The sequence below is a fragment of the Chlorocebus sabaeus genome, chromosome 12 (assembly GCF_047675955.1).
Source record: "Chlorocebus sabaeus isolate Y175 chromosome 12, mChlSab1.0.hap1, whole genome shotgun sequence".
Taxonomy (NCBI): domain Eukaryota; kingdom Metazoa; phylum Chordata; class Mammalia; order Primates; family Cercopithecidae; genus Chlorocebus; species Chlorocebus sabaeus.
Window position 1 is genome coordinate 34632209 of NC_132915.1, and position 21188 is coordinate 34653396.

Sequence of the window (21188 nt, forward strand, 5' to 3'; positions counted from 1 at the left end):
CCTTTTAGAGCACAGCCACTGGAGCCACACTTGTTCAAATCCAAGCCCTGGCCAAGCATGGCTTTGGCCCAGCCAAACTGGATGACCTGCAGCAACTTCTTGGATTTGGCTTGCATGCTTCTGCCTTTGTTCAACCTGCATATCTGTGCTTCAGTTTCCACATTTATAAAATGATTCCTGCTTCATAAAATTATTGGGATGATTACAAGAATTTGTACAAAACACTCAGAACAGTGCCAGTCATAGTAAATGCAGTATATATGTTAGCCAAACAATACTGTTTTCTGTCATGTAGGGGCAGGACACAATTGACAAATCCAAAATACAGAAGCATCTGTGGAAATGGAATGTGGTATGGAAAGTATGTGTGACAGAGAAGTGAGAGCAGCTGGGCATTTGCTTACAGGAATTCAAAACAATTTATTAATTTTACACTTAGATATTGGTAATGCACACAGAGAGAGGAAATCTGAAAGTTATTTAGAGCACCTCCTTGATTTTGTGTTGAATGTTATAAATTTTATTTTAAAATAGCTCAAAACTCATCTTGCATTTTAATATTTTAAAATAAAATCTACAATATCAAAATCTTGAGCATTTAAAAAATTGTAAAAACCATGATTCAAGTCAACAATTCTGTGCTTTGAGATTTGATTGCTAAACAGATTTCATTTGTCTATGAAGAATTTACTCTGTTCCTTTCTGGCTTTTTCAATGCTTTCAAAAGTGATCATTCCTCTTGGCAGCTGCAATTTGCTCTTTTCTGTTTCCAGTATGTCCTCAGCTTCACCTTAAATAAAGTACAGAAATACACAAGGTGACAAAGGGGTCATAAGCAATTTGTGACAAAGCCTGATTGCTATATTCCTTGACAGGCTCTAACAGCGTATGAGCCATGTTCCCAATTTCACACTTAAACATTTTCCTCAGGAGAAGTAATATACTTCCCAGAGGAAACACAGTGATGAATTCTGACAACTCATAAATAAATCAGGAGGTACAGATTTTTTTTGACAGAAAAGACAGAAGAGAAAGAACATCAAGTTAAGTAATTTTTTCCCTTGAACCAAAGTCAGGATTAGTATTAATTCTGTTCGGAGGGATTTGGGTAGAGAAACCACATATATAGTCTTTCCCATTGTCCTTTAATATAAGTGACAAGAGAGAAAGTAAAGTTTACTACAAATTCTAATTTTTCAGAAAAGCTAATCTTCAACCTGACATTACTTGTAAACACTCAAAATAATATTAAATGTTCTTTAGTCTGTATACATACAAATATACATATACACACATCTTTATAAACAATTCCCCTTTCAAAGAGCTACACAATGCAGTAATTTCTTGGGCCCAGTGACATTTGTCAGGTTTTATTGTTGAAGACTACTTAGCACATTTTTAAAAATTGTATTACAGTATATGTTTACATTTCATAAGCCTCCCTTGGGATTAAAAGGTGACACTTTCTGTGAGTACTCCTCTTTTAACACACTATTTTATTTTATTGAGACAGGGTCTAACTCTGTCGCCCAGGCTGGAGTGCAGTGGTGCAATCTCAGCTCACTGCAGCCTCTGCCTCCTCAGTTCAAGCGATTCTTGTGCCTCAGCCTCCTGAGTAGCTGGGACTACAGGCGGTATACACTGATTAATTTTGTACTTTTCATAGAGACAGGATTTCACCATGTTAGACAGGCTAGTCTCGAACTCAAGTGATTTGCCTGCCTTGGCCTCTCAAAGTGCTGGGATTACAGGTGTGAGCACCTGGCCTTCTTTTAACACGCTATTAATTGTACTCCAAACCCAACAGAACAGACCATAGTTTTCAAATTATAAGAGCATTTCAATCATCTGCAAATATCTTCTTTTTTTACCTCTGTCTCAAATAGCAAGTAAAAATCATGATAAAATTACATATAATTAGGTTGGCCATTGATGACAGACTAGATGTTTTCCATGTGAGAGATCCTTTCTTCCAGTTAGTAAATTCTCATCATGTATTTACAGAATGGCTGATAATAAACTCAGTCGAATAGGGATTGTATATTTTAGAGTCATCACTATTAACATGGAAAAAAAACTATAATCTACATTTTCTAATGTGATAAGTTTTCTGATGAATTCGAATTTTTTTTAAACAGGAAATTCCCACAAAAATTTCCTATTAAATTTCTGTGCTAGCTGTGTCAAATTCCAGGGCAATAAAAATCAGAATTATGTGACAGCAGCAGTGTGCAGGTGAATATTTACCAACCAGTTCTCTGAAAATAAAATGTATATAAATTTATAATATATATGCTTATTATACATGTTATACATGTTCATTATACATAAAAATATGTATCATAATAAAATGTACATAAAATTCCACATAGCAAATTGATTCTCACAGAATGCTTTCATTGATTTTTATGGAATGCTTGAATCCGTGGCCAGCCTATGTTGCAGTTGATGAGAGAGTATAATGGATGACGGTTGGTGTTTTCATTCACACTTATGAGTAGGACAAAAGTGAAACAATGAGTTGTTTTATTGAAGACAAATGTTGGAACTTCATTTATTTGAGAATGATGTAAACAACTTATTTGCTGAACTGGATAATAGTTTTTCAATATTAGAAGAATATTTCACCAACTTTTATGCTATTTACAATGGAATAGTTACAGACAAAGCACATTTTTAAGCTTAATCTGCATTATTAGCATTTTCTTCATCAATTTTTAAAATCTAGACCACAGGTTGGCAAACTGTCTCAAAGGGCCAGACAGTAAATATTATAGGCTTGTGGGCTCATATGTTTCTGTTTCAACGATGGCTCTGTCATGGTAATGGGAAGGCAGCCACAGACTACACATGAATGAATGAGCATGGATGTGTTCCAATAAAACTTTATTTTTGAAAACAGGTGTCCAGCCTCAGGCCATAATTTTTCAACCCCTGGTCTAGACAATCAATAAAATAAGAAGTCAAGCCTTGATTTGGCAACCACAGATTTCCATTGTGTAAATACTCCCATCAAGACCAACTTCAGACTATCAACGGGGTGTCACTAAAACTGGACGGTAGCTGTATTTTGTTTTGTCTGTGTATTATATCTGCATTTCTATCATATAGATACAATAGCTATAAATAATCAGAGTATGGATAATAGCAAATATTTAGAAACAGATGAGTTCTGTTTATTACCTTTGTTTTAAACACAATTTAATATTATTTATTTGCTGTAATTTATTTATTGCAAGTTTATATAAGTTTTAATACCTTAAATGACTATGTTTAACAACCGGCTTACACAATCCCTGAAAATGTAGTGATTGGTTCTTGTGAGCTGGTATGAGCTGGCTCTAGCACACCACTGTGTGAGAGGGAGCAGAAATGTTGGTCATTGGAGGTTCAAAGAGAGAGTCTTGTCAGAATTTTTACAAGTCAAAGATTCCTAAGGCAGGGATCCCTGAACTGGAAAATAAATCAGCAAATAGAAACTCTAGTTTATCAAAGACTTACCTTTCATTCTTTCTAAAAGGGTTCCATAGCCCAAGTCATACTGGTAGGTGAGGATAAAGCTTAATGGAACAATTGGGACCAGGAAGGCTGGCTTCTTTTTTTTAATCGCTCTATTTCAAGAATTAAAAAAAGAACCAATATCAAAAAATAATCTGTAAATACATATCTGTATACTTAAAGAAAAAAAAATACCTGCTTTTTGGAAGAATGACTTTTCCTTCAGAAGTTACTTAATACATTTGATAATTCTATGGAAATAGGATTTCCTTACCCAACATCCCTAACCAGATTCTGCAGTTCTCAAGGGCAAGGTCTGTGACTTGTTCATCTTTATTTGACTTTGAAGCTCAGGTTCCTTGTTTTTAAAATGGGTAAGGATTGGTATCTACCACTGAGGGATTGTGGAGATAAACATATAGAGGCCTTCTTGGTGTCAAGTTGGTGCTCTCTCTCTCTAACTAATAAAGTAGAGAAAAAGACAGAAGCAACCTAGGAAACTAAATTAACTGTTACTGCCTTGCTTTCACAGAGTTACCCCCAAGGACTAAGGTTAATAGGTTACTTTGCTTACATACACTGTTTGGACCAAAGTCTTATTCTGGCCAACTTCATAATAAAATGGTAATGGAAAAGACAAAAAGAAGTAAATGACTGAAGAAAATATTAAATAGTAAACATACCCAGCCGTTAAAGAGATGGCTGCAAAGCCAAAAAAAGTTCCAAAATATTTGAGGAATTCCCGAGACCACGCGATCTGCATAGCCATTTGTCTTTCCCTCATTTCACTCTGCATGATGAGCTGCCTTTCCAGCTGAGGACAAAACAAAAGACAAAGTAAAGTTACTCTTCTTCAAAGTTACAGATTCTTTGGAATCTGAACAAATAGTAATCTGTTTTTCCAGCGGATTCATTCTTCAATTGCTTTAATTCATGTTTTTTCAAAAAAATCTCAACAGACTTTGACTAAAGCTCCTTTGGACAGCTCTCACCAACTGTCACCTTGGCAGTGAAATCTTCCTGGAATAAATACAGAATAAATATCAATATTCCATTTTTACACCCTGAGGTCTTGACTGCCTGTGGTCTGGAGCTTTAGCCAAGCTTCAAATAAATGTCCAGCTTTTCCTATTGCATGTGTGGAAAGATCTATGGGTCTTTAAATGTAGATACATCTTACTGGCCTTTATTTCCACTTGCATGGAAATCTGCCTTCCAAATCCACTCCAAACTGAAATTTATTTGGAGTATTTATTTGGTCCATATCACACCACAATATGATAGTAGATGGGTGTTGTTGTTTTGAGACATCTTTTCCTTTGCCACATTTTTCTAACCTCAAATTCTTCACCACTTTGTTCAGTGCCTTTCACCGCTTTGAACAGAAGGCAGATGGTTCAGAACACAGGAGACTGAATTTCTAAATGGATTTTTAGAAAATACTCAGGAGAAGCAACTGTCTGTAAACCCAAGCCCATTATTCGAAGAGAGTTATATTCTTGACAGAGAAAAGTGTTGTTGGCGTTGTTGTTGTTGTTTTAATTCTAAAATCTTGGCACTACATGTCATTAGTCAAGCTAGAGGGCAGTACACAGGGAGTTCATGATGCAAGGAAGAGGAGAGGAAGGTGATTTAGTTTCCCCTCCATGCCCTCTTTCTACTGAGGGGAGTAGCTGGGAGGGGCAAATGATAGTTTAGATGTAAAGATGGGGCTTGGCTCCTTGGCCTAATTTGGGAAGTTAAATCCCCAGAAGATACGAAGGAAGCCTCAGTTGGGTTTGGGAATCCCTAAACAGAGAAGACTTGTGGCCTTGCTTCCTGTAGATAATTCTGGAAGGGAGCAGCTACAGCAGAGCAGACCTCGCAGAGAGCACACCTAAGAGAGGCCACTTCCATCTCCCTCAGCAGCCAAGGGGTGTGGAGGAAGTCTGCAAGGTTCTCACATCAGCTGAAGAGGGGCACAGAAGGTAGCTATGGATCGAGAGCAGGGGGACTACCAAAGAGTCCAAAACCTAGAGCCAGGGGACCCCATAACAGACACTTTAGGAGTGAACATAAGCCAGTGGTTGGGTGGGGAAGGCCACTGGATCCCAGAGGATCAGCAGCACCCGAGAGTGCTTTTCTGCTGTTGTTTTCTGTTCGATCAACCTGGACAGCACCACATGATGTTCCCTAAGGGCATGAGGCCGTGTTCCAGGCTGGCATAACCATCATCCCCATACTCTCAGGTGCTGCTGATCCTCTGGGATCCAGTGGCCTTCCCCGCTCAGTCACTGGCTTACATTCACTCCCAAGTGTCTGTTGTGGGGTCCCCGGCCCAAGGTTTTGGACTCCAGTAGGCTACCGGCTCTCAGTCTGCAGCCACCTTCTCTGACCCTCTCCAGCTGAGGTGAGAACCTTGCAGACTTTCTTCAGACCCCTCAGCCGCTAAGGGAGATGGAAGTGGCCTCTCTTAGGCATGCTCTCTGTGAGGTCTGCTCTGAAACCCTTTCTGCTCCACAGTATCTGCTCCCTCCCAACATTCTCCACAGGAAGCAGGGCCATAATTCTCTGTCTGGGGATCCCCAAATGCATCTGGCTAGATGTGCCTTCCCTGATGCTGGTGCCACCTGAGATCACCTGCACCCAAGCCTAGGTCATACCAGGGAAAAGATGAATGGAGAAGGGGGGGAGGAAAGCTGAATTCACCTATTTTCTCCCAAAGAACTGAGTTTTAAACTACAAATAATTGAGTAACTTTGACTTGTCAAAATTGAATTTGCTGTCACCAAGAGAAATTGAGGTTCATTTTGAGTTCAATTAGCAATAAAAAATAGATGTGTTTTTGCACAAGATTATTTAGTGTGTGAAATTCATCCTTGCTACATTATTTATTTACAAAACTTACATACTGATTCATCATATCCCCCAAAGTGATGTAAATGCAGCAATTAATTATTTGTGTTTTTATCAAAAGGCAGTAAACAAGAAATAGAGGAGTCCAGAGTGGTTCTAAACTTTTGCTGCACACCATGAGCATCTGGGGAGCTTTTCAAAGTTCTAGTACCCAGACCTACACCCCAGACCAACTAAACCAGGTGGGAGCAATTCAGTCGGGATCTGGAGGTAAAATCAGGCATCAGTATTTTCTAAAGGTTTCCAGATAGTTCTCGTGTGCTGCCGGGACTGAGAACCATCACCATAAATGAAAGACTCATAGCTTATGCTTTTTTCCCACGAAAGATCAACGTGAGATATCAGTCTGAAAGATATCACCTGGGAACTCTCAAAAGATTGTGAGCAGAGGGCTTTCAGGGTGGTGGAGTTAATCTGTATGGTACTATGGTGGTGGATACATGACACTCTGCATTTGTCAAAACGCATAAAACTTTACAGCACAGCGTGAACCTTAGCGCATACAAATTTTACAAATCAGCCAAAAGGGCAAGGGATGCACAAGATGGAATGCGGACTGTGACAAAGTAATCTGACTGTACTACAAATGTATGGCACAATCTCACTGAAGGGTTGGGGGAAAATAACTGATATAACTTTGGAAAATGGTATTTTGACTAAAAACTGTAAAACTAAAGACAGAAAGAACTATACATAAACACTGTACTCTAGTGAGTAAAACTGTCTCTCACAAGTTACAGATTAACAATTCTGAAACCACTTTACATGTCTACTGGAGGTGAGCAACAAGTAAATTGACAGCAGATGGTAGAAGTCAGGCTTCTTATTATTAAACAGGGAGATAACAAACAAGCAAGAGGAAAAGACTAGAATGAACCATGTGGTACTGGATTAGAGCCAATGACATCAGTATGAACTCATGCTTAGTGCTTGATATAGAGACAGACAAAGATGAAATTATAGATATGCATATCTATATGCATACATGGATTAGGCATTCATGGCTTAGTGTAAGTACATACGTTTTCTCAGCTCTGTCCACTGACAGGGAATAGAGGCAATAACCTCTTGCAAACGAGCATACCTAACACCCAGGAACACCCAGACATGATTTCTACTCTCCAAAATAAATAAATAAATAAATAAACCAGGGCTCCTTGGAGAAATAGCTGGCCTAGGACTGGGGCAAGAAATGTATAAGAGGAGCCTACAGCATCTTATAGTGCCAGAAAGTCAAGAGATACTAAAATAATAATAATGATGATGGAATATGTCAAAAGGACACGGGGGTCAATCTGAAAGGCTACTAATGTCCAAAGCTGGAACAATTTTATCAGCAAAATAAATAACATAGTATTGGATTATAACCTAAAGTATAAAATAAATATCCATGAGTCTATACTAATATAAATGGAGAAGAGACAAATATCCTGTACAGAAGAATTCCAACTCATTTACATAGATACTCCTCCTCCCTCTTCAAAGAAGTGGAGCTTAACTCCCACCCCTTGATCTTGGGCTTTGCTTAGTTACTTGCTTCCAATGAGAACAGTATGAAAGGGCAGGGTGAGGGATGAAGAAGCTAAAGAGACAAGAAGACTATATGTAACGTGGCATCCTGGATGAGATTCTGGGACAGAAAAAGAACATTAGAGACAAACAAATGAAATCTGAATGTGGGATGTATTGAATAGTAATGGATCAATGTTAGCTTCTTAGTTGTGGCAAACGTGCCATGGTAATGGTCAGATGTTAACAGCAGGGCACAATGAATGTAGGGTATTCGGGAATTCTATATGCCTTTTCTATAAATCTAAAACTAGTCTCAAATTTAAGTATATTTAAAGAACTAGTTATGAACAAATATTATATTGAGTCTGCTCCCTTACTGTTAAGAATGAAGGCAATCATGCCCATCTTTCATAGATAAATTATAAAAATCAGCAAGATTGTGTACCTGTGATAAACTATGAGCCTAGAGTGAGAAAAAATTCCATGCAGACTCTCTCCATGAGCAAAACATTCTAATGAAAGATATTTTGATCTGTAATGTTAATTATCAATTAAAATGTTATTAACTACCCTATATTTCATAAGATTATGTTTAAAGTCATAGGTCTGTATCTGTATACATCTTAAAAGTCAAATTAATAAACTCAACTACCAAATTTTTCAATAGCCATAAAGGGATAAATGAATTAATGCAATTATCAATTTACCAAGAATTGGCATCCTTTAACTATGTGTACATTCATTTTCAACCTTCCTTCTCAATTACTGACACTAAAAACAGCAAATAAAAGCAAAACAGAACACGTACAGCAAGTTCTCTTAATGGATGTTAACTCAAATCCTAAATACAAAATTCTTTATCCTATTTTAAAAGAAATGTAGACCTTTTATAATAATAATTTTCTTGTCTCTGGACTTTTTGATACTGCTTTACAGAATAATTTGAAATCAAAATGTTCCTGATTATAACTTCACACTCTGAGGATTTTACAGGCTTATCTGATGCTAGTTTAACAATTAGAGAACCACAATTAATTTTAAAGAGAACACATAAGACCCTCCACAAACTAGGCATTGAAGGAACATATCTCAAAATAATAAGAGCCATCTATGACAAACCCACAGCCAACATCACTGAATGGGAAAAAGCTGGAAGCATTCCCCTTGAAAACTAGAACAAAACAAGGATGTCCACTCTCACCACTCCTATCAATTTAGTATTGGAAGTCCTAGCCAGAGCAATCAGGCAAGAGAAAGAAATAAAAGGCATCCAAATGGAAAAAGAAGGCAAATGATCCCTCCTCATTGAATATTATTCTACACTAGGAGAACCTAAAGACTCTGCCAAAAGGCTCCTAGCCCTAATAGACCTAATAAACAACTTCAGCAAAGTTTCAAGATACAAAATCAACATACAAAAATTAGTAGCATTTCTACATACCAGTAATGGTCATGCTGAGAGCCAAACCAAGAATGCAATCCCATTTACAACAGACAGACAGACACACACACACACACACACACACACCCCTAGGATGAAAGAAATCAGAGACACCACAAACAAATGAAAGAACATTCCATGCTCATGAATTGGAAGAATCAATATTGTTAAAATGGCCATACTGCCTAAAGCAAAACACAGATTCAATGCTATTCCTATCAAACGACCAATATCATTCTTCACAGAACTAGAAAAAAAACTTTTCTAAAATTCATATAGAACCAAAAAGTCCAAATAGGTAAAGCAATCCTAAGCAAAAAGAACAAAGCCAGAGGCATCACACTACCTGTCTTTATACTATAAGGCTATAATAACCAAAATAGCATGGTACTAGTACAAAAGCAGAAATATATGCCAATGGAAAAGAATAGAGAACTCATAAATAAAGCCACATACCTATAACCATGTGACCTTTAACAAAGTTGACAAAAATAAGCAACAGGGAAAGGATTCCCTATTTAATAAATGGTGCTGGGATAACTTGCTAGCCATATGCAGAAGAATGAAAATGGACCCCCACCTATCACCATATACAAAACTTAACTCAAAATGGATTAAAGACTTAAGTGGAAAACCTTAAACTATGAAAATCCTAGAATAAAACCTGAAATAAACCATCCTGGACATTGGTCTTGGCAAAGAATTTATGACTATGTCCTCAAAAGCAATGACAACAAGAACAAAAATTGACAAATGTTACCTAATTAAACTAAAGAGCTTCTGCACAACAACAACAAAACTATCAACAGAGTAAACAAACAATTTACAGAATGGAAGAAAATATTTGCAAATTATATATCTGACAAAGGTCTAGTATCCAGAATCTATAAGGAACTTAAACAACTCAACAAGCAAAAACCAAATAATCCCATTAAAAAGTGGGCAAAGGACATGAACAGACACTTCTCAAAAGAAGACATACACTTGGTCAACAAGCATATGAAAAAATATTCAACATCAATAATCAGAAAAATGTGAATCAAAACTACAATGACATACCATCTCACACCAGTCAGAATGGCTATTAAAAAGACAAGAAATAACAGATGCTGGCAAGGCTGCAGAGAAGAGGGAACACTTACACACTGTTGGTGGGAATGTAAATTAATTCAGTCACTGTGGAAAGCAGTTTAGAGATTTCTCAAAGAACTTAAAACAGAATCACCATTTGACCCAGCAATCCCATTACTGGGTATATATCCAAAAGAAAATAAACAATTCGACAAAAAAGACATGTCTACTCATATTTTCATCTCAGCACTATTCACAATAGCAAAGACATGGAGTCAACCTAGCTACCCATCAATGGTGGATTGACGAAAGAAAATGTGATAAATATACATCATGGAATACTATGCAGCCATAAAAAGGAATTAAATCATATCCTTTGCAGCCATCTGGATGCAGCTGGAGGCCATTATCCTAAGTGAATTAACAAAGGAACAGGAAGCCAAATAACTCAAGTTCTCACTTGTGAGTGGCAACTAAGCACTGGGTAACTATAGACATAAAGATGGCAACAATAGACACCAGGGACTACTGAGAAGGGGTAGAGGGGGAGGGGAGCAAGGGATGAAAAACTCCCTATTGGGTTCCATGCTCACCACTTGGGTGATGGAATCATTCATACCCCAAACCTGGGCATCACAAATAATAAACCTGCACCCCCTGAACCTAAAACAAAAGTTGAAATGATAAAAAATAAAGATACCAAAACAGATATACAGACCAATGGAACAGAACAGAGGCCTCAGAAATAATGCCACACATCTACAACTACCTGATCTTTGACAAACCTGACAAAAACAAAAAATGGGGAAAGGATTCCCTATTCAATAAACGGTGCTGGGAAAACTGGCTAGCCATATGCAGAAAACTAAAACTGGAGCCCTTCCTTACACCTTATGCAAAAATTCACTCAAGATGGATTAAAGACTTAAACGTAAGACCTAAAACCATAAAAACCCTAGAAGAAAACCTAGGCAATACCATTCACGACATAGGTACGGGCAAAGACTTCATGACTCAAACACCAAAAGCAATGGCAACAAAAGTCAAAATTGACAACTGGGATCCAATTAAACTAAAGAGCTTCTGCAGAGCAAAAGAAACTGCCCATCAGAGTGAACAGGCAACCTACAGAGTAGGAGAAAAATTTTGCAATCTAACCATCTGACAAAGGGCTAACATCCAGAATTTACAAAGAACTTAAATTTGCAAGAAAAAAAGAACTCCACCAAAAAGTGGGCAAATAGACACTTCTCAAAAGAAGACATTTATGCAGCCAACAAACCTATGAAAAAAATGCTCATCATCACTGGTCATTAGAGAAATGCAAATCCAAACCACAGTGAGATACCATCTCATGCCAGTTAGAATGACGACCATTAAAAGTCAGAAAACAACAGATGCTGGAGAGGATGTGGAGAAACAGGAATGCGTTTACACTGTTGGTGGGAGTGTAGACTAGTTCAACCATTGTGGAAGATAGTGTAGTGATTCCTCAAAAATCTCGAACCAGAAATACCATTTGACCCAGCAATTCCATTACTGGGTATATACCCAAAGGATTATAAATTACTATAAAGACACATGCACATATATGTTTATTGCAGCAGTGTTCACAATAGCAAAGATTTGAAACCAACCCAAATGCCCATCAATGATAGACTGGCTAAAGAAAATGTGGCACATATACACAATGGAATACTGTGCAGCCATTAAAAAAAGGATGAGTTCATGTCCTTTGCAGGGACATGGATGAAGCTGGAAACCATCATTCTCAGCAAACTAACACAGGAACAGAAAACCAAACACCGCATGTTCTCACTCATACGTGGGAGTTGAACAATGAGAATACATGGACAGGGGAACATCACACACCAGGGCCTGTCGGGGGTTGGGGGGCTAGGGGAGGGATAGCATTAGGAGAAATACCTAATGTAGGTAACATGTTGATGGGTGCAGCAAACCACCATGGCACATGTATACCTATGTAACAAACCTGCACATTCTGCACATGTATCCCAGAATTTAAAGTATAATAAAAAATAAAAATAAAAAACATAAAAGGAAGCTAGCATATTAGAAATAATTGTACATAGGAGGAACCACATTCTAAACACATTCATAAAACTGTTATATCAGCTCTTTCCTGTGCATTTTCATTCTTCAATTTCTTTGTTTAAAAAATATTAAGAACAGCCATAAAATTACTGACCTCAGTAATTTGTCAATCTGTTGAGTTTCCAAAGGGGCAATTATGTAAAGGTCCACAGACTACTTAATATAATTTTCCCCTTAATACAATAATAGAGCTATTAAATTTCATTTGGACACACAAAACATTGTATAACAAATTATCCTATAAATTATTCTTATTGCAGTTTTAATTTCATATTTATTGGAGTCTTCACTATTTTTGAGAAATAATTAGGCCAACTCTGAGAAACAAATCAGTTTACTGCTGTGTTTTGGTTTCCAATGACATTTTAATTTATGCACAATAAATTCACATGACAGAAAAGTTTTGTTTTTATTTGCTTAATTGGGCAATGCCAAAAAGTTATTCTACATGTTCTGCCACAAAAGAGGTCACGTAGACCTGTTTTTTGTTTTGTTTTTATCCAAAATGAGAATATTTTATATTTATCTATGCCTTTGTTAAATTAATAGAAACATGATTAATACCTTCTAAACCAAAAGAAAATCGATGTTTCAGGTAAAAACAAAACATAAACTAACATTGTTAAAACAAAGCAGCCATAATGAAAGCTGTGGCAAGTGGCATTTAACCTTAACTTGCTCTACAGATAAGTTAAATGTTCAATGTCCAGTCTAGGAAGAATCTCAGTGAGGAAATAAGTAGTAATTTGAAGGTTTTTTTGCCTTAAGAAAAAAAGTCCCCCTTTATCAATAACTTATAAAAAATAATTGAATACAAACCAAATTGTAGTATTATTCAGAGGCTTAAAAGTTGGGGTAACAGCATCTTATTATATATCTTCCAATAAAGATTACAACATAATTACTTCCATTCTTACTCATAGATATAACATCTTATTATAAACAATAAGGTTGCCATATGTAAAAATGAGAATTTCAGTTTAGCAAAAACCCTGTGTTTTAGGCCAAGTGCCATATTAAGAGGTAGATTCCAACATAAATATTTAGACTTTTTCTAAAAAGATCAGAAGATGCCAATAAGTTGAGCAGCTGACAGAACCTAGGAAAGAAACAACAAAAGACCATCCACTTCTGATGTGGTTTGGCTGTGTCCCCATCCAAATCTCAACTTGAATTGTATCTCCCACAATCCTCACGTGTTGTGGGAGGGAACCAGGTGGAAGTAACTGAATCATGGGGGCCAGTTTTTCCCGTGCTATTCTCATGACAGCAGATAACTCTCACGAGGTACGATGGGTTTATCAGGGGTTTCCGCTTTTGCTTCTTCCTCATTTTCTCTTGCCACCACCATGAAAGAAGTGCCTTTTGTCTCCTGCCATGATTCTGAGGCCTCCCCAGCCATGTGGAACTGTAAATCCAGTTAAACCTCTTTTTCTTCCCAGTCTCAGATATGTCTTTATCAGCAGCGTGATAACGGACTAATACAGTTTCTCAACCATTATCTAAAATCCTTGAAAATCACAGCTCTTAACAGTGTCTGGTAAGTTATTAGCACCGTTAACTGAAGTTGAAGACAATTCCAGATTGTCGATTGAGTAAAAACAATAAGGGTGTTTTCATTTATCCTGTATTTCCTCATTTTAAAGAGTACACATTTCATAGTTTGATAGTTAATATTCCACTATGTCATTCCCAACAGTGCACAAAAGACCTCTATTCTACAATACTTAGGATACCTAAGTATTACACTCTACAATAATTAGGATACCTAAGAATCTTGGAACCAAGATGTGCTACAAAAAACAATTATCAGAAAATTATTTTTTTTTGTTTTTTTTTGTTTGTTTGTTTGAGATGGAGTCTCGCTCTGTCTCCCAGGCTGGAGTGCAGTGGCGCAATCTCGGCTCACTGTAACCTCCGCCTCCTGGGTTCAAGCGATTCTCTTGCCTCAGCCTCCGAGTAGCTGGGACTATAGGCACGCACCACCGCACTCAGCTAATTTTTGTATTTTTAGTAGAGACGGGGTTTCACCATGTTGGCCGGGATGGTCTCGATCTCTTGATCTGCCCACCTCGGTCTCCCAAAGAAAATTCTTAAGAAATTGCAAGATGCTTGATTTTATTACAACAGGTGATGCACTAGTAAAAATAATAATGTGGCTCACCATGTGCACAGTATATGCAAGTTACATATGCCTAGCCTTCCCCCAAACCCTATGAGGTTAGTCTGTGAGTTGCAGACAATGGAATCCATCCTGAACAGTAGTTTAAACAGAATAAGATTGATTGCAGGGTACCTGGCAGCTACAGAATTTCTGGGGGAGCATGGAATTAAGTCTGCATTCTACATTATCAGGAATGATGCAGTCATTCTGGAGAAACGTTCAACCAGAACGTGGGATTCTCTTAGGGGAACTCCATAGTTACTGCCTCCTGCCACAGGTACTCAGGACTAAATACTGAAATGTCACCTCCACCACTTCCAACATACCAGTCACCTCCGCTACCGTGCTACAAGAAGAGCTAATGTTGTCTCAAAGCTTTTCACTGCCACTTCCACCTCCCAAGTCTCCTTCAGGGATGCCTACTTGGCAGAACCAGGTCAGATGTAAAACCCAGCTGCGAGGGAGTCTGGAAATTTTCTCTTTGGCTTTCTGGCCTCTGTTGTATAGGCAGGCATGCTATTAGGGAGTTGGAATGGAATCCAATTAGTATTACCTGCCACTGAAGGTATTATCTCAGTTTACAATTAAGGAAACTAGGGATCAGAATTTGAGTGATTTTCCCTGTGGTCACAGTTATTTAGTGACAGATCTGGAATTCAACCCAGGCCTGCCTGCTCCAAAGCCAACCTTTGCCGTCTATTTGCAATAATCACGTTAATACGGAAAATTGGGGTGGAATAGACAGTGTACATGACTGCCATCTCAAAATCCTTCACCTTTCTAAATAATTAGTGCAAGAATTATAAAAAGACACATATAATGAGCTCTAAGTTGATCTGGGGTACAGACTGACCCAAATTATTCTGTTTAAATTTCTTTGAAAGAGCCTATACACTAACTGCCTCCAATTTCTCACCAGGATTTTATGCCCCTACCCACTGTAGTGTGTAATTTCAGTGACCACAACTCTCTGAAATTAAGCCTTCCATGGTCCCTGTGACCTCCTTTTCCTTGCTTATCTAATTCCTCAGAGAACTAACTGGGAGAAACCATGACATCCAAATAATGACCACATTCTATAAACTCAACTTTCTCAACATTTCTTGAGCGATGGCCTTCTCTACTCTGCTGCACAAATGTGGGTCTGAACCAAGAGCCCTGGGAGAGATCAGGTCTAGCTTTTGGCTCTGTAAGAAAATTAGGCCGAGCACAGTGGTTCATGCCTATAATTCCAGCACTTTGGCTGGCCGAGGCAGAAGGATAGCTTAAGCCCATAAGTTTGAGGCCAGCCTGGGCAACATAGTGAGACTCTGTCTCTAGGAAAAATAAAAATTAGCTGGGCATGGTGGCACACATGTGTAGTCTTGGCTACTCGGGAGGGTGAGGTGGGAAGACCACTTGAGCCTCGGATGTTGAGGCTGCAGTGACACAGCCTGGGTGACCAGAGCGAGGCCCTGTTTCAAAAAAGAAAAAAAAAAAAGAATTGTCTATGCTTAAGGTGAGGACAGAACAGGAAGCTAAAGAAGTTCTTCTAAAAGAGCAAATCTTGCTCCCCTCCCATAACTGGAATACAAAGGGAAAAGTCACCTCCTAAGAACAGCCAGGCACTGGAGCCTTCTCCAGAGAGGGTCCCTCTTCAAATCCCATATTTGTTCACTTTCCCCCAGAATGTCCTTCGCATACACATGCTTTTGGTCTTCTCAGTTCCTGATAATATCATCACTTTCTGGGCTCTAACCACCACTTCATGCTGATGACTTCTAAATTCAAATCTCTACCTTAGAACTGTTCTTGGTCATAGGCTTATATTTCTAACTGTCCTTTGGGATCTCCACTGGGAAATGGAGAGCCAAATCTTATTATAATGTCTCTGAGTAACTCTTGAACCAAGTCTCCTATCTGCAGCCCCTACTCCAGTTCAGACCATCATTACCCATCAATAGAACCACTGAGGTGATCACTAAATTTGTTTTCTGTTCTTGGTTTCCTCCCTGTCTAATCTACTGTTTATACTACTGCCAGATTCCTCTCTCAAAAATGATCTGGTGTTACTTTCCTGCTTAAAAACATTCAGTGGTTCTTTAGCTCCTAGACAAGACATGGCCTTTACAAATCCCATCCCAACTTAACTCTCTAGCCTCATATCCTGCCAGGCTTTCCCTGGACCCCAGCCTTCAAGCCTCACTGAGGCCACACCTGCTCACTTCTCCACACCTGTTTGCTTATGGAAAGAACACACACTTTAGCGTCACATGAAATTGGGTTCAAATTCTAGTTCTATCATGTGATTGTGGGCAAAGTCCTCAAACTGCTTGAGCTTCAGGACTCATGGGGCAGGTTATTTCCAATGCTAAATAATTTTAGGCAAGACTTTAAGTTAGAAATTTCTCATTTAAGCCCGATTTCAATATAAAAACAAAAGTAGATTATGGAAAGTATTCATTATTTAGTTATCCATTTCTGGAAAATAATACTTCCAACATTCATATTCCCATATGATCGCAAAAATAACATAACATCTCATTATTTTAGAAAATAACCATTAATTCCTGAAACTGAAAAAAAAGTCATTATTTTTACATGCTATTATGTTCTGATTTGTATAAATCTAAGATTTCTACAGAAAGGTCAGCTTGACCCAGTTACAACCAACAAATCTTAGATTTGTCGCTATTTAATCCCTGTAGACACTCACAACTCCCCAGCTTGAAAGTAATGCTAAATAAAAACCCAAACTGAATAGCCACAGATAGGGAATGAGAGGTCAAATTCAGAAGCATAAATATATGCAATTACAATTCTATACTATAAAACTTTTCTGGTCCTTTTGAATGTTTTTCCTTAATAAGAAAAGACATACATTTTACATTATGAGTTGTTTAGTCACACTGACTTCTTTTGCTGAAACTGAAAGCCTAATTTGATAGTACTGACATGCAAGCTAAGATATGAAGTGTTGAAAACAATAGTGGTTCAGTATGGGCCCCAGGTATGTGTGGGGGAGGTGGGGAGGAGCCACAGAAATGACAGGATGGTGGAAAGGAAAATGCATGAGCTTCCAGGAGCAATGCAGGCATCACTGGTTTTCAGTCAGGAGGAAGACAATTAGTGTCCCCAGTATCAGATAAAACAGAAAATGAATTCCGGATAAATCAAAGCCCTAAATGTACCAAATGAAATAATAAATACATGTAAAATTTTGAAACTGCTTGTATAACCTTAGAGAGGCAAAGACATTTTCAAGGAAGGCAAGGAAAATGAAGGAAAATATGGACATACTTTATACACTAAAAATCAAGAAGTTGCCACTTCCCACCCAAGAGGATGGTTATTATCCAAAATAAAGCAAACAAACAAACAACAGAACAGAAAATAACCGCTGTTGGCGAGGATGTGAAGAAACTGGAACCTTTTGCATTGCTGGCAGGAATGTAAAATGATGCAGTTGCTGTGGAAAATGGTACGGTGATTCCTAAAACAATTAAACATAGAACTAACATGTAATCTAGCAATTCCACTTCTGGTTCTGCACCCAAAAGCAGTGAAAGCAGGGACTTGGACAGACGTTTGTACACCTCCATTCATAGTAGCATTATTCACAACAGCCAAAAGGTAGAAGCAACCCAACTGCATATCAACGGGTGACTCTGTAAAAAAAATGTGCATATACACACAATAGGATACTATTCAGCCATAAAAAGGAAGGAAATTCTGACTCATACAACCACATGGATGAACTTTGGAGACGTTTTGCTAAGTGAAACAAACAATCACAAAATAACAAATTATATAATTCCACTTATACCTAGAGTAGTCAAATTAATAGAGAGAGACAGAAAGGAGAATGGTGGTTGCCAGGGACTGGAGGGAGTGGAGAGTGGGGAGTTTGTGTTTAATGGGTACCAGGTTTCATTAGGTTAAGACGGAAATGTTCCGGAGATGGAGGGTGGTGATGTTTGCACAAGGCAGCATGAGGGAGAGGTGCAGTGAAGGGGCCACGTCTGGGCCCTGCAACCAGACTGTCTGTATTTGCATTCAGCCACCACCACTTATTAGCTTTGTGACCATGGGTAGGTCCCTTAATCTCTCTGTTCCCTTATTTGTAAAATATGGGTAATAACAGTAACTACCTCTGGGGTTTTGAGACTTCATTATTAATGAGAATAGCATATAAAAGTAGTACAACCCTGTGGCTGAATTTGGAAACAACTATTAAAATTTAAAATGCACCTACTCTTTGATCTAGTAATTCCACTTTCCAGCAGATTAGCACTCAGTAGAAACTGTTTTTCTCCTTTTCCTCTCTATCATCATCATCATCATCATCATCATCATCATCATCATCATCCCTATGCAGCCACATGTCCTGATGTGGAAAATTCTGTAAGGTATTGTTAAGTGGAAAAAGCAAGGTATAGACAAGGGTATAGTAAGCTACTTTTCATCATTTCTGTATATACATACACACATACATATATATGTTCATATTCCAATAAGCCTAACTATGTATAGACCATCTTTGAAAGACTATTCAAGAAACTAGTAATGGATTAATCTGAGGAGGTGAACCAGGTGGCTGGGGACAGGGATACGAGGAAGTTTTCAATATATACCTTGTTGTTCTTTTAGAATTTTGATTCATGTACACATATTAACTATTCAAAAATTTTTAATTATTATAAAGAAATAAAATCCCTTAAGCCTTCATTTCAGAATGAATCTGTACTCAGTCCTGGGAGGTTAGAGATCTGTTTCCCTGTCCAACTGCAGGGCAGTGGATAAGGAGGTAATGAAATACAATAAAATGTCCTGCAACCGTTACAATGACTTTCCTACACTATGAAGGCTAGCCACAGTACTGGAAAGTGCTTAGATACAGTGTCAAGTGCAAAAAGCATAATATAAAATTCTTTTAGAGAGTATAACAAGTAAACAAACAAAAAAGTAGCACAGAGGAAAAAAACAGAACCACTAAACGTGGCTGTTTTGAAAAAACAGAACTATGGTAATCTTTTCTTCTTTCCATATAAATATATAATTTTTTTATTTATGAGTTTTCTCATAATAAAAAATCATATTAAAAAGGAAAAATGTAAGCAGGGATTACTGGGTAGTGACATAATAGACTATTCATTTTTTTCTCCTTTGTATTTATCTATATAAAAATAAGCTAACAATATTTTTTAAAAGAATAACTCCATAATGGGGCTGGAAAGCAAGAAAGGGTGGCATCCACAAGCCAGAAATGTTGAAAAATTTCTGAAAGACAGAAAGCAGATGGGATCAGAAGGATGGTAAAACCTGTAGGAGTTTCTATAGAAGAAACTACAACCTAAAGCAGACTCCAGGGAGGACCATTCTGCCTATAAGAATGCCAGAGAAACTCCAAGCTTGGAAATAATTCAATAACTACCCATATAACAACAAATGGTGCCCCTCCCTTCCAATACACACAGAGGTGGCAGTGTTTGTCCCCAGCCAGATTTTCTCCAAAGTGGCAAATCTCTTGGGGGAAGCTTTTATTCTAGGGGATGGGTCCGAAAGAGAAGAGCTGATAGAGAGGCAATTCTGCACTTCGATAGCAGACAAGGAAGAAAGAAAAAATAGAAGGTAGTACCACTGAGGCCTGAAGTATGACACCATGCTTCGTCCCAGAGTAAACCTTTATTCTCTGGCAATTGTGGGGTTCTTCAGCCTCCTTCTTGCTCATCCACCCTAAAGGGAAGCTCTTGTGTTGGCACATGTTGCACATTCCAAAAGGCCCACAGACTGCAGAGAAAATCCATGCCAGCTCCTCAAGATAATCAAGCTGGTTATTCATCATACATTTGAACAGGCAACCAAGGGCTAACAGACATTTGAAGGAAACCAACAACATAATAGATAAGGATCGAGGTGCATAAAGAGAACATCTGGAACAGGAGATAACAGAGGTAATGCAGGACAGAAGAAAAGAACACAGCCCATGCAATGAGAACCCTCCTTCCCTATTCCGGGATGTACATACCCCTCATATGCCAGCATGTTTTCTCTATCTGGCTTGCAGTTTCAGTTCCTGCTAAGGGAGTCCAACAGAAGGTATGATAACATGGCACACAATATGAATGAATCTCATAATCCTAATGTTGAACAAAAGAAGCCAGACACAAAAAAGGATAAACCAGAATTTAAAAGATCAAAATTAGACCAAAAAACTAGCCTGTGCTATTGGAAGTCAGGATAGTGGCTATCCTTTAGTGGGGTTAGTGACTGCAAGGGGCTGGGATGGAGCTTAAGGAATATGTTCAGTCTGTGTAAATTAATTGAGCTGTACACTTTAACACTGATAAAAGGCACATATAATTAACGAAGAAGATAGAACAGTTGAGAACTTTTTATAAATCAGACAAAACATTAAATGATATGAAGCAAAACTGTTGGGAATACAAAAAAAATTTTACAAATTATAAATAATAATGGTAGGATTTAACCATCTCTTTCAGAAATATACAG

At 37.9% G+C, this 21188-nt stretch overlaps 1 protein-coding gene across 2 annotated transcripts in view; it reads right to left on the reverse strand.

The window, feature by feature from the left end:
• Positions 1-395: 395 nt before the first annotated feature.
• The window catches only part of PLGRKT (plasminogen receptor with a C-terminal lysine), a 75418-nt gene continuing 54625 nt past the window's right edge, over positions 396-21188 (reverse strand). For both annotated transcript variants that reach the window (XM_007969336.3, XM_037998437.2), the window contains exons 4-6: positions 4182-4312; positions 3502-3611; positions 396-790 (exon numbers count right to left, since the gene is read on the reverse strand). In XM_007969336.3, coding sequence (XP_007967527.1) covers positions 669-790; positions 3502-3611; positions 4182-4312 — 363 coding nt within the window. In that variant the 3' untranslated portion in view covers positions 396-668. The remainder of the gene's footprint in view (positions 791-3501; positions 3612-4181; positions 4313-21188) is intronic.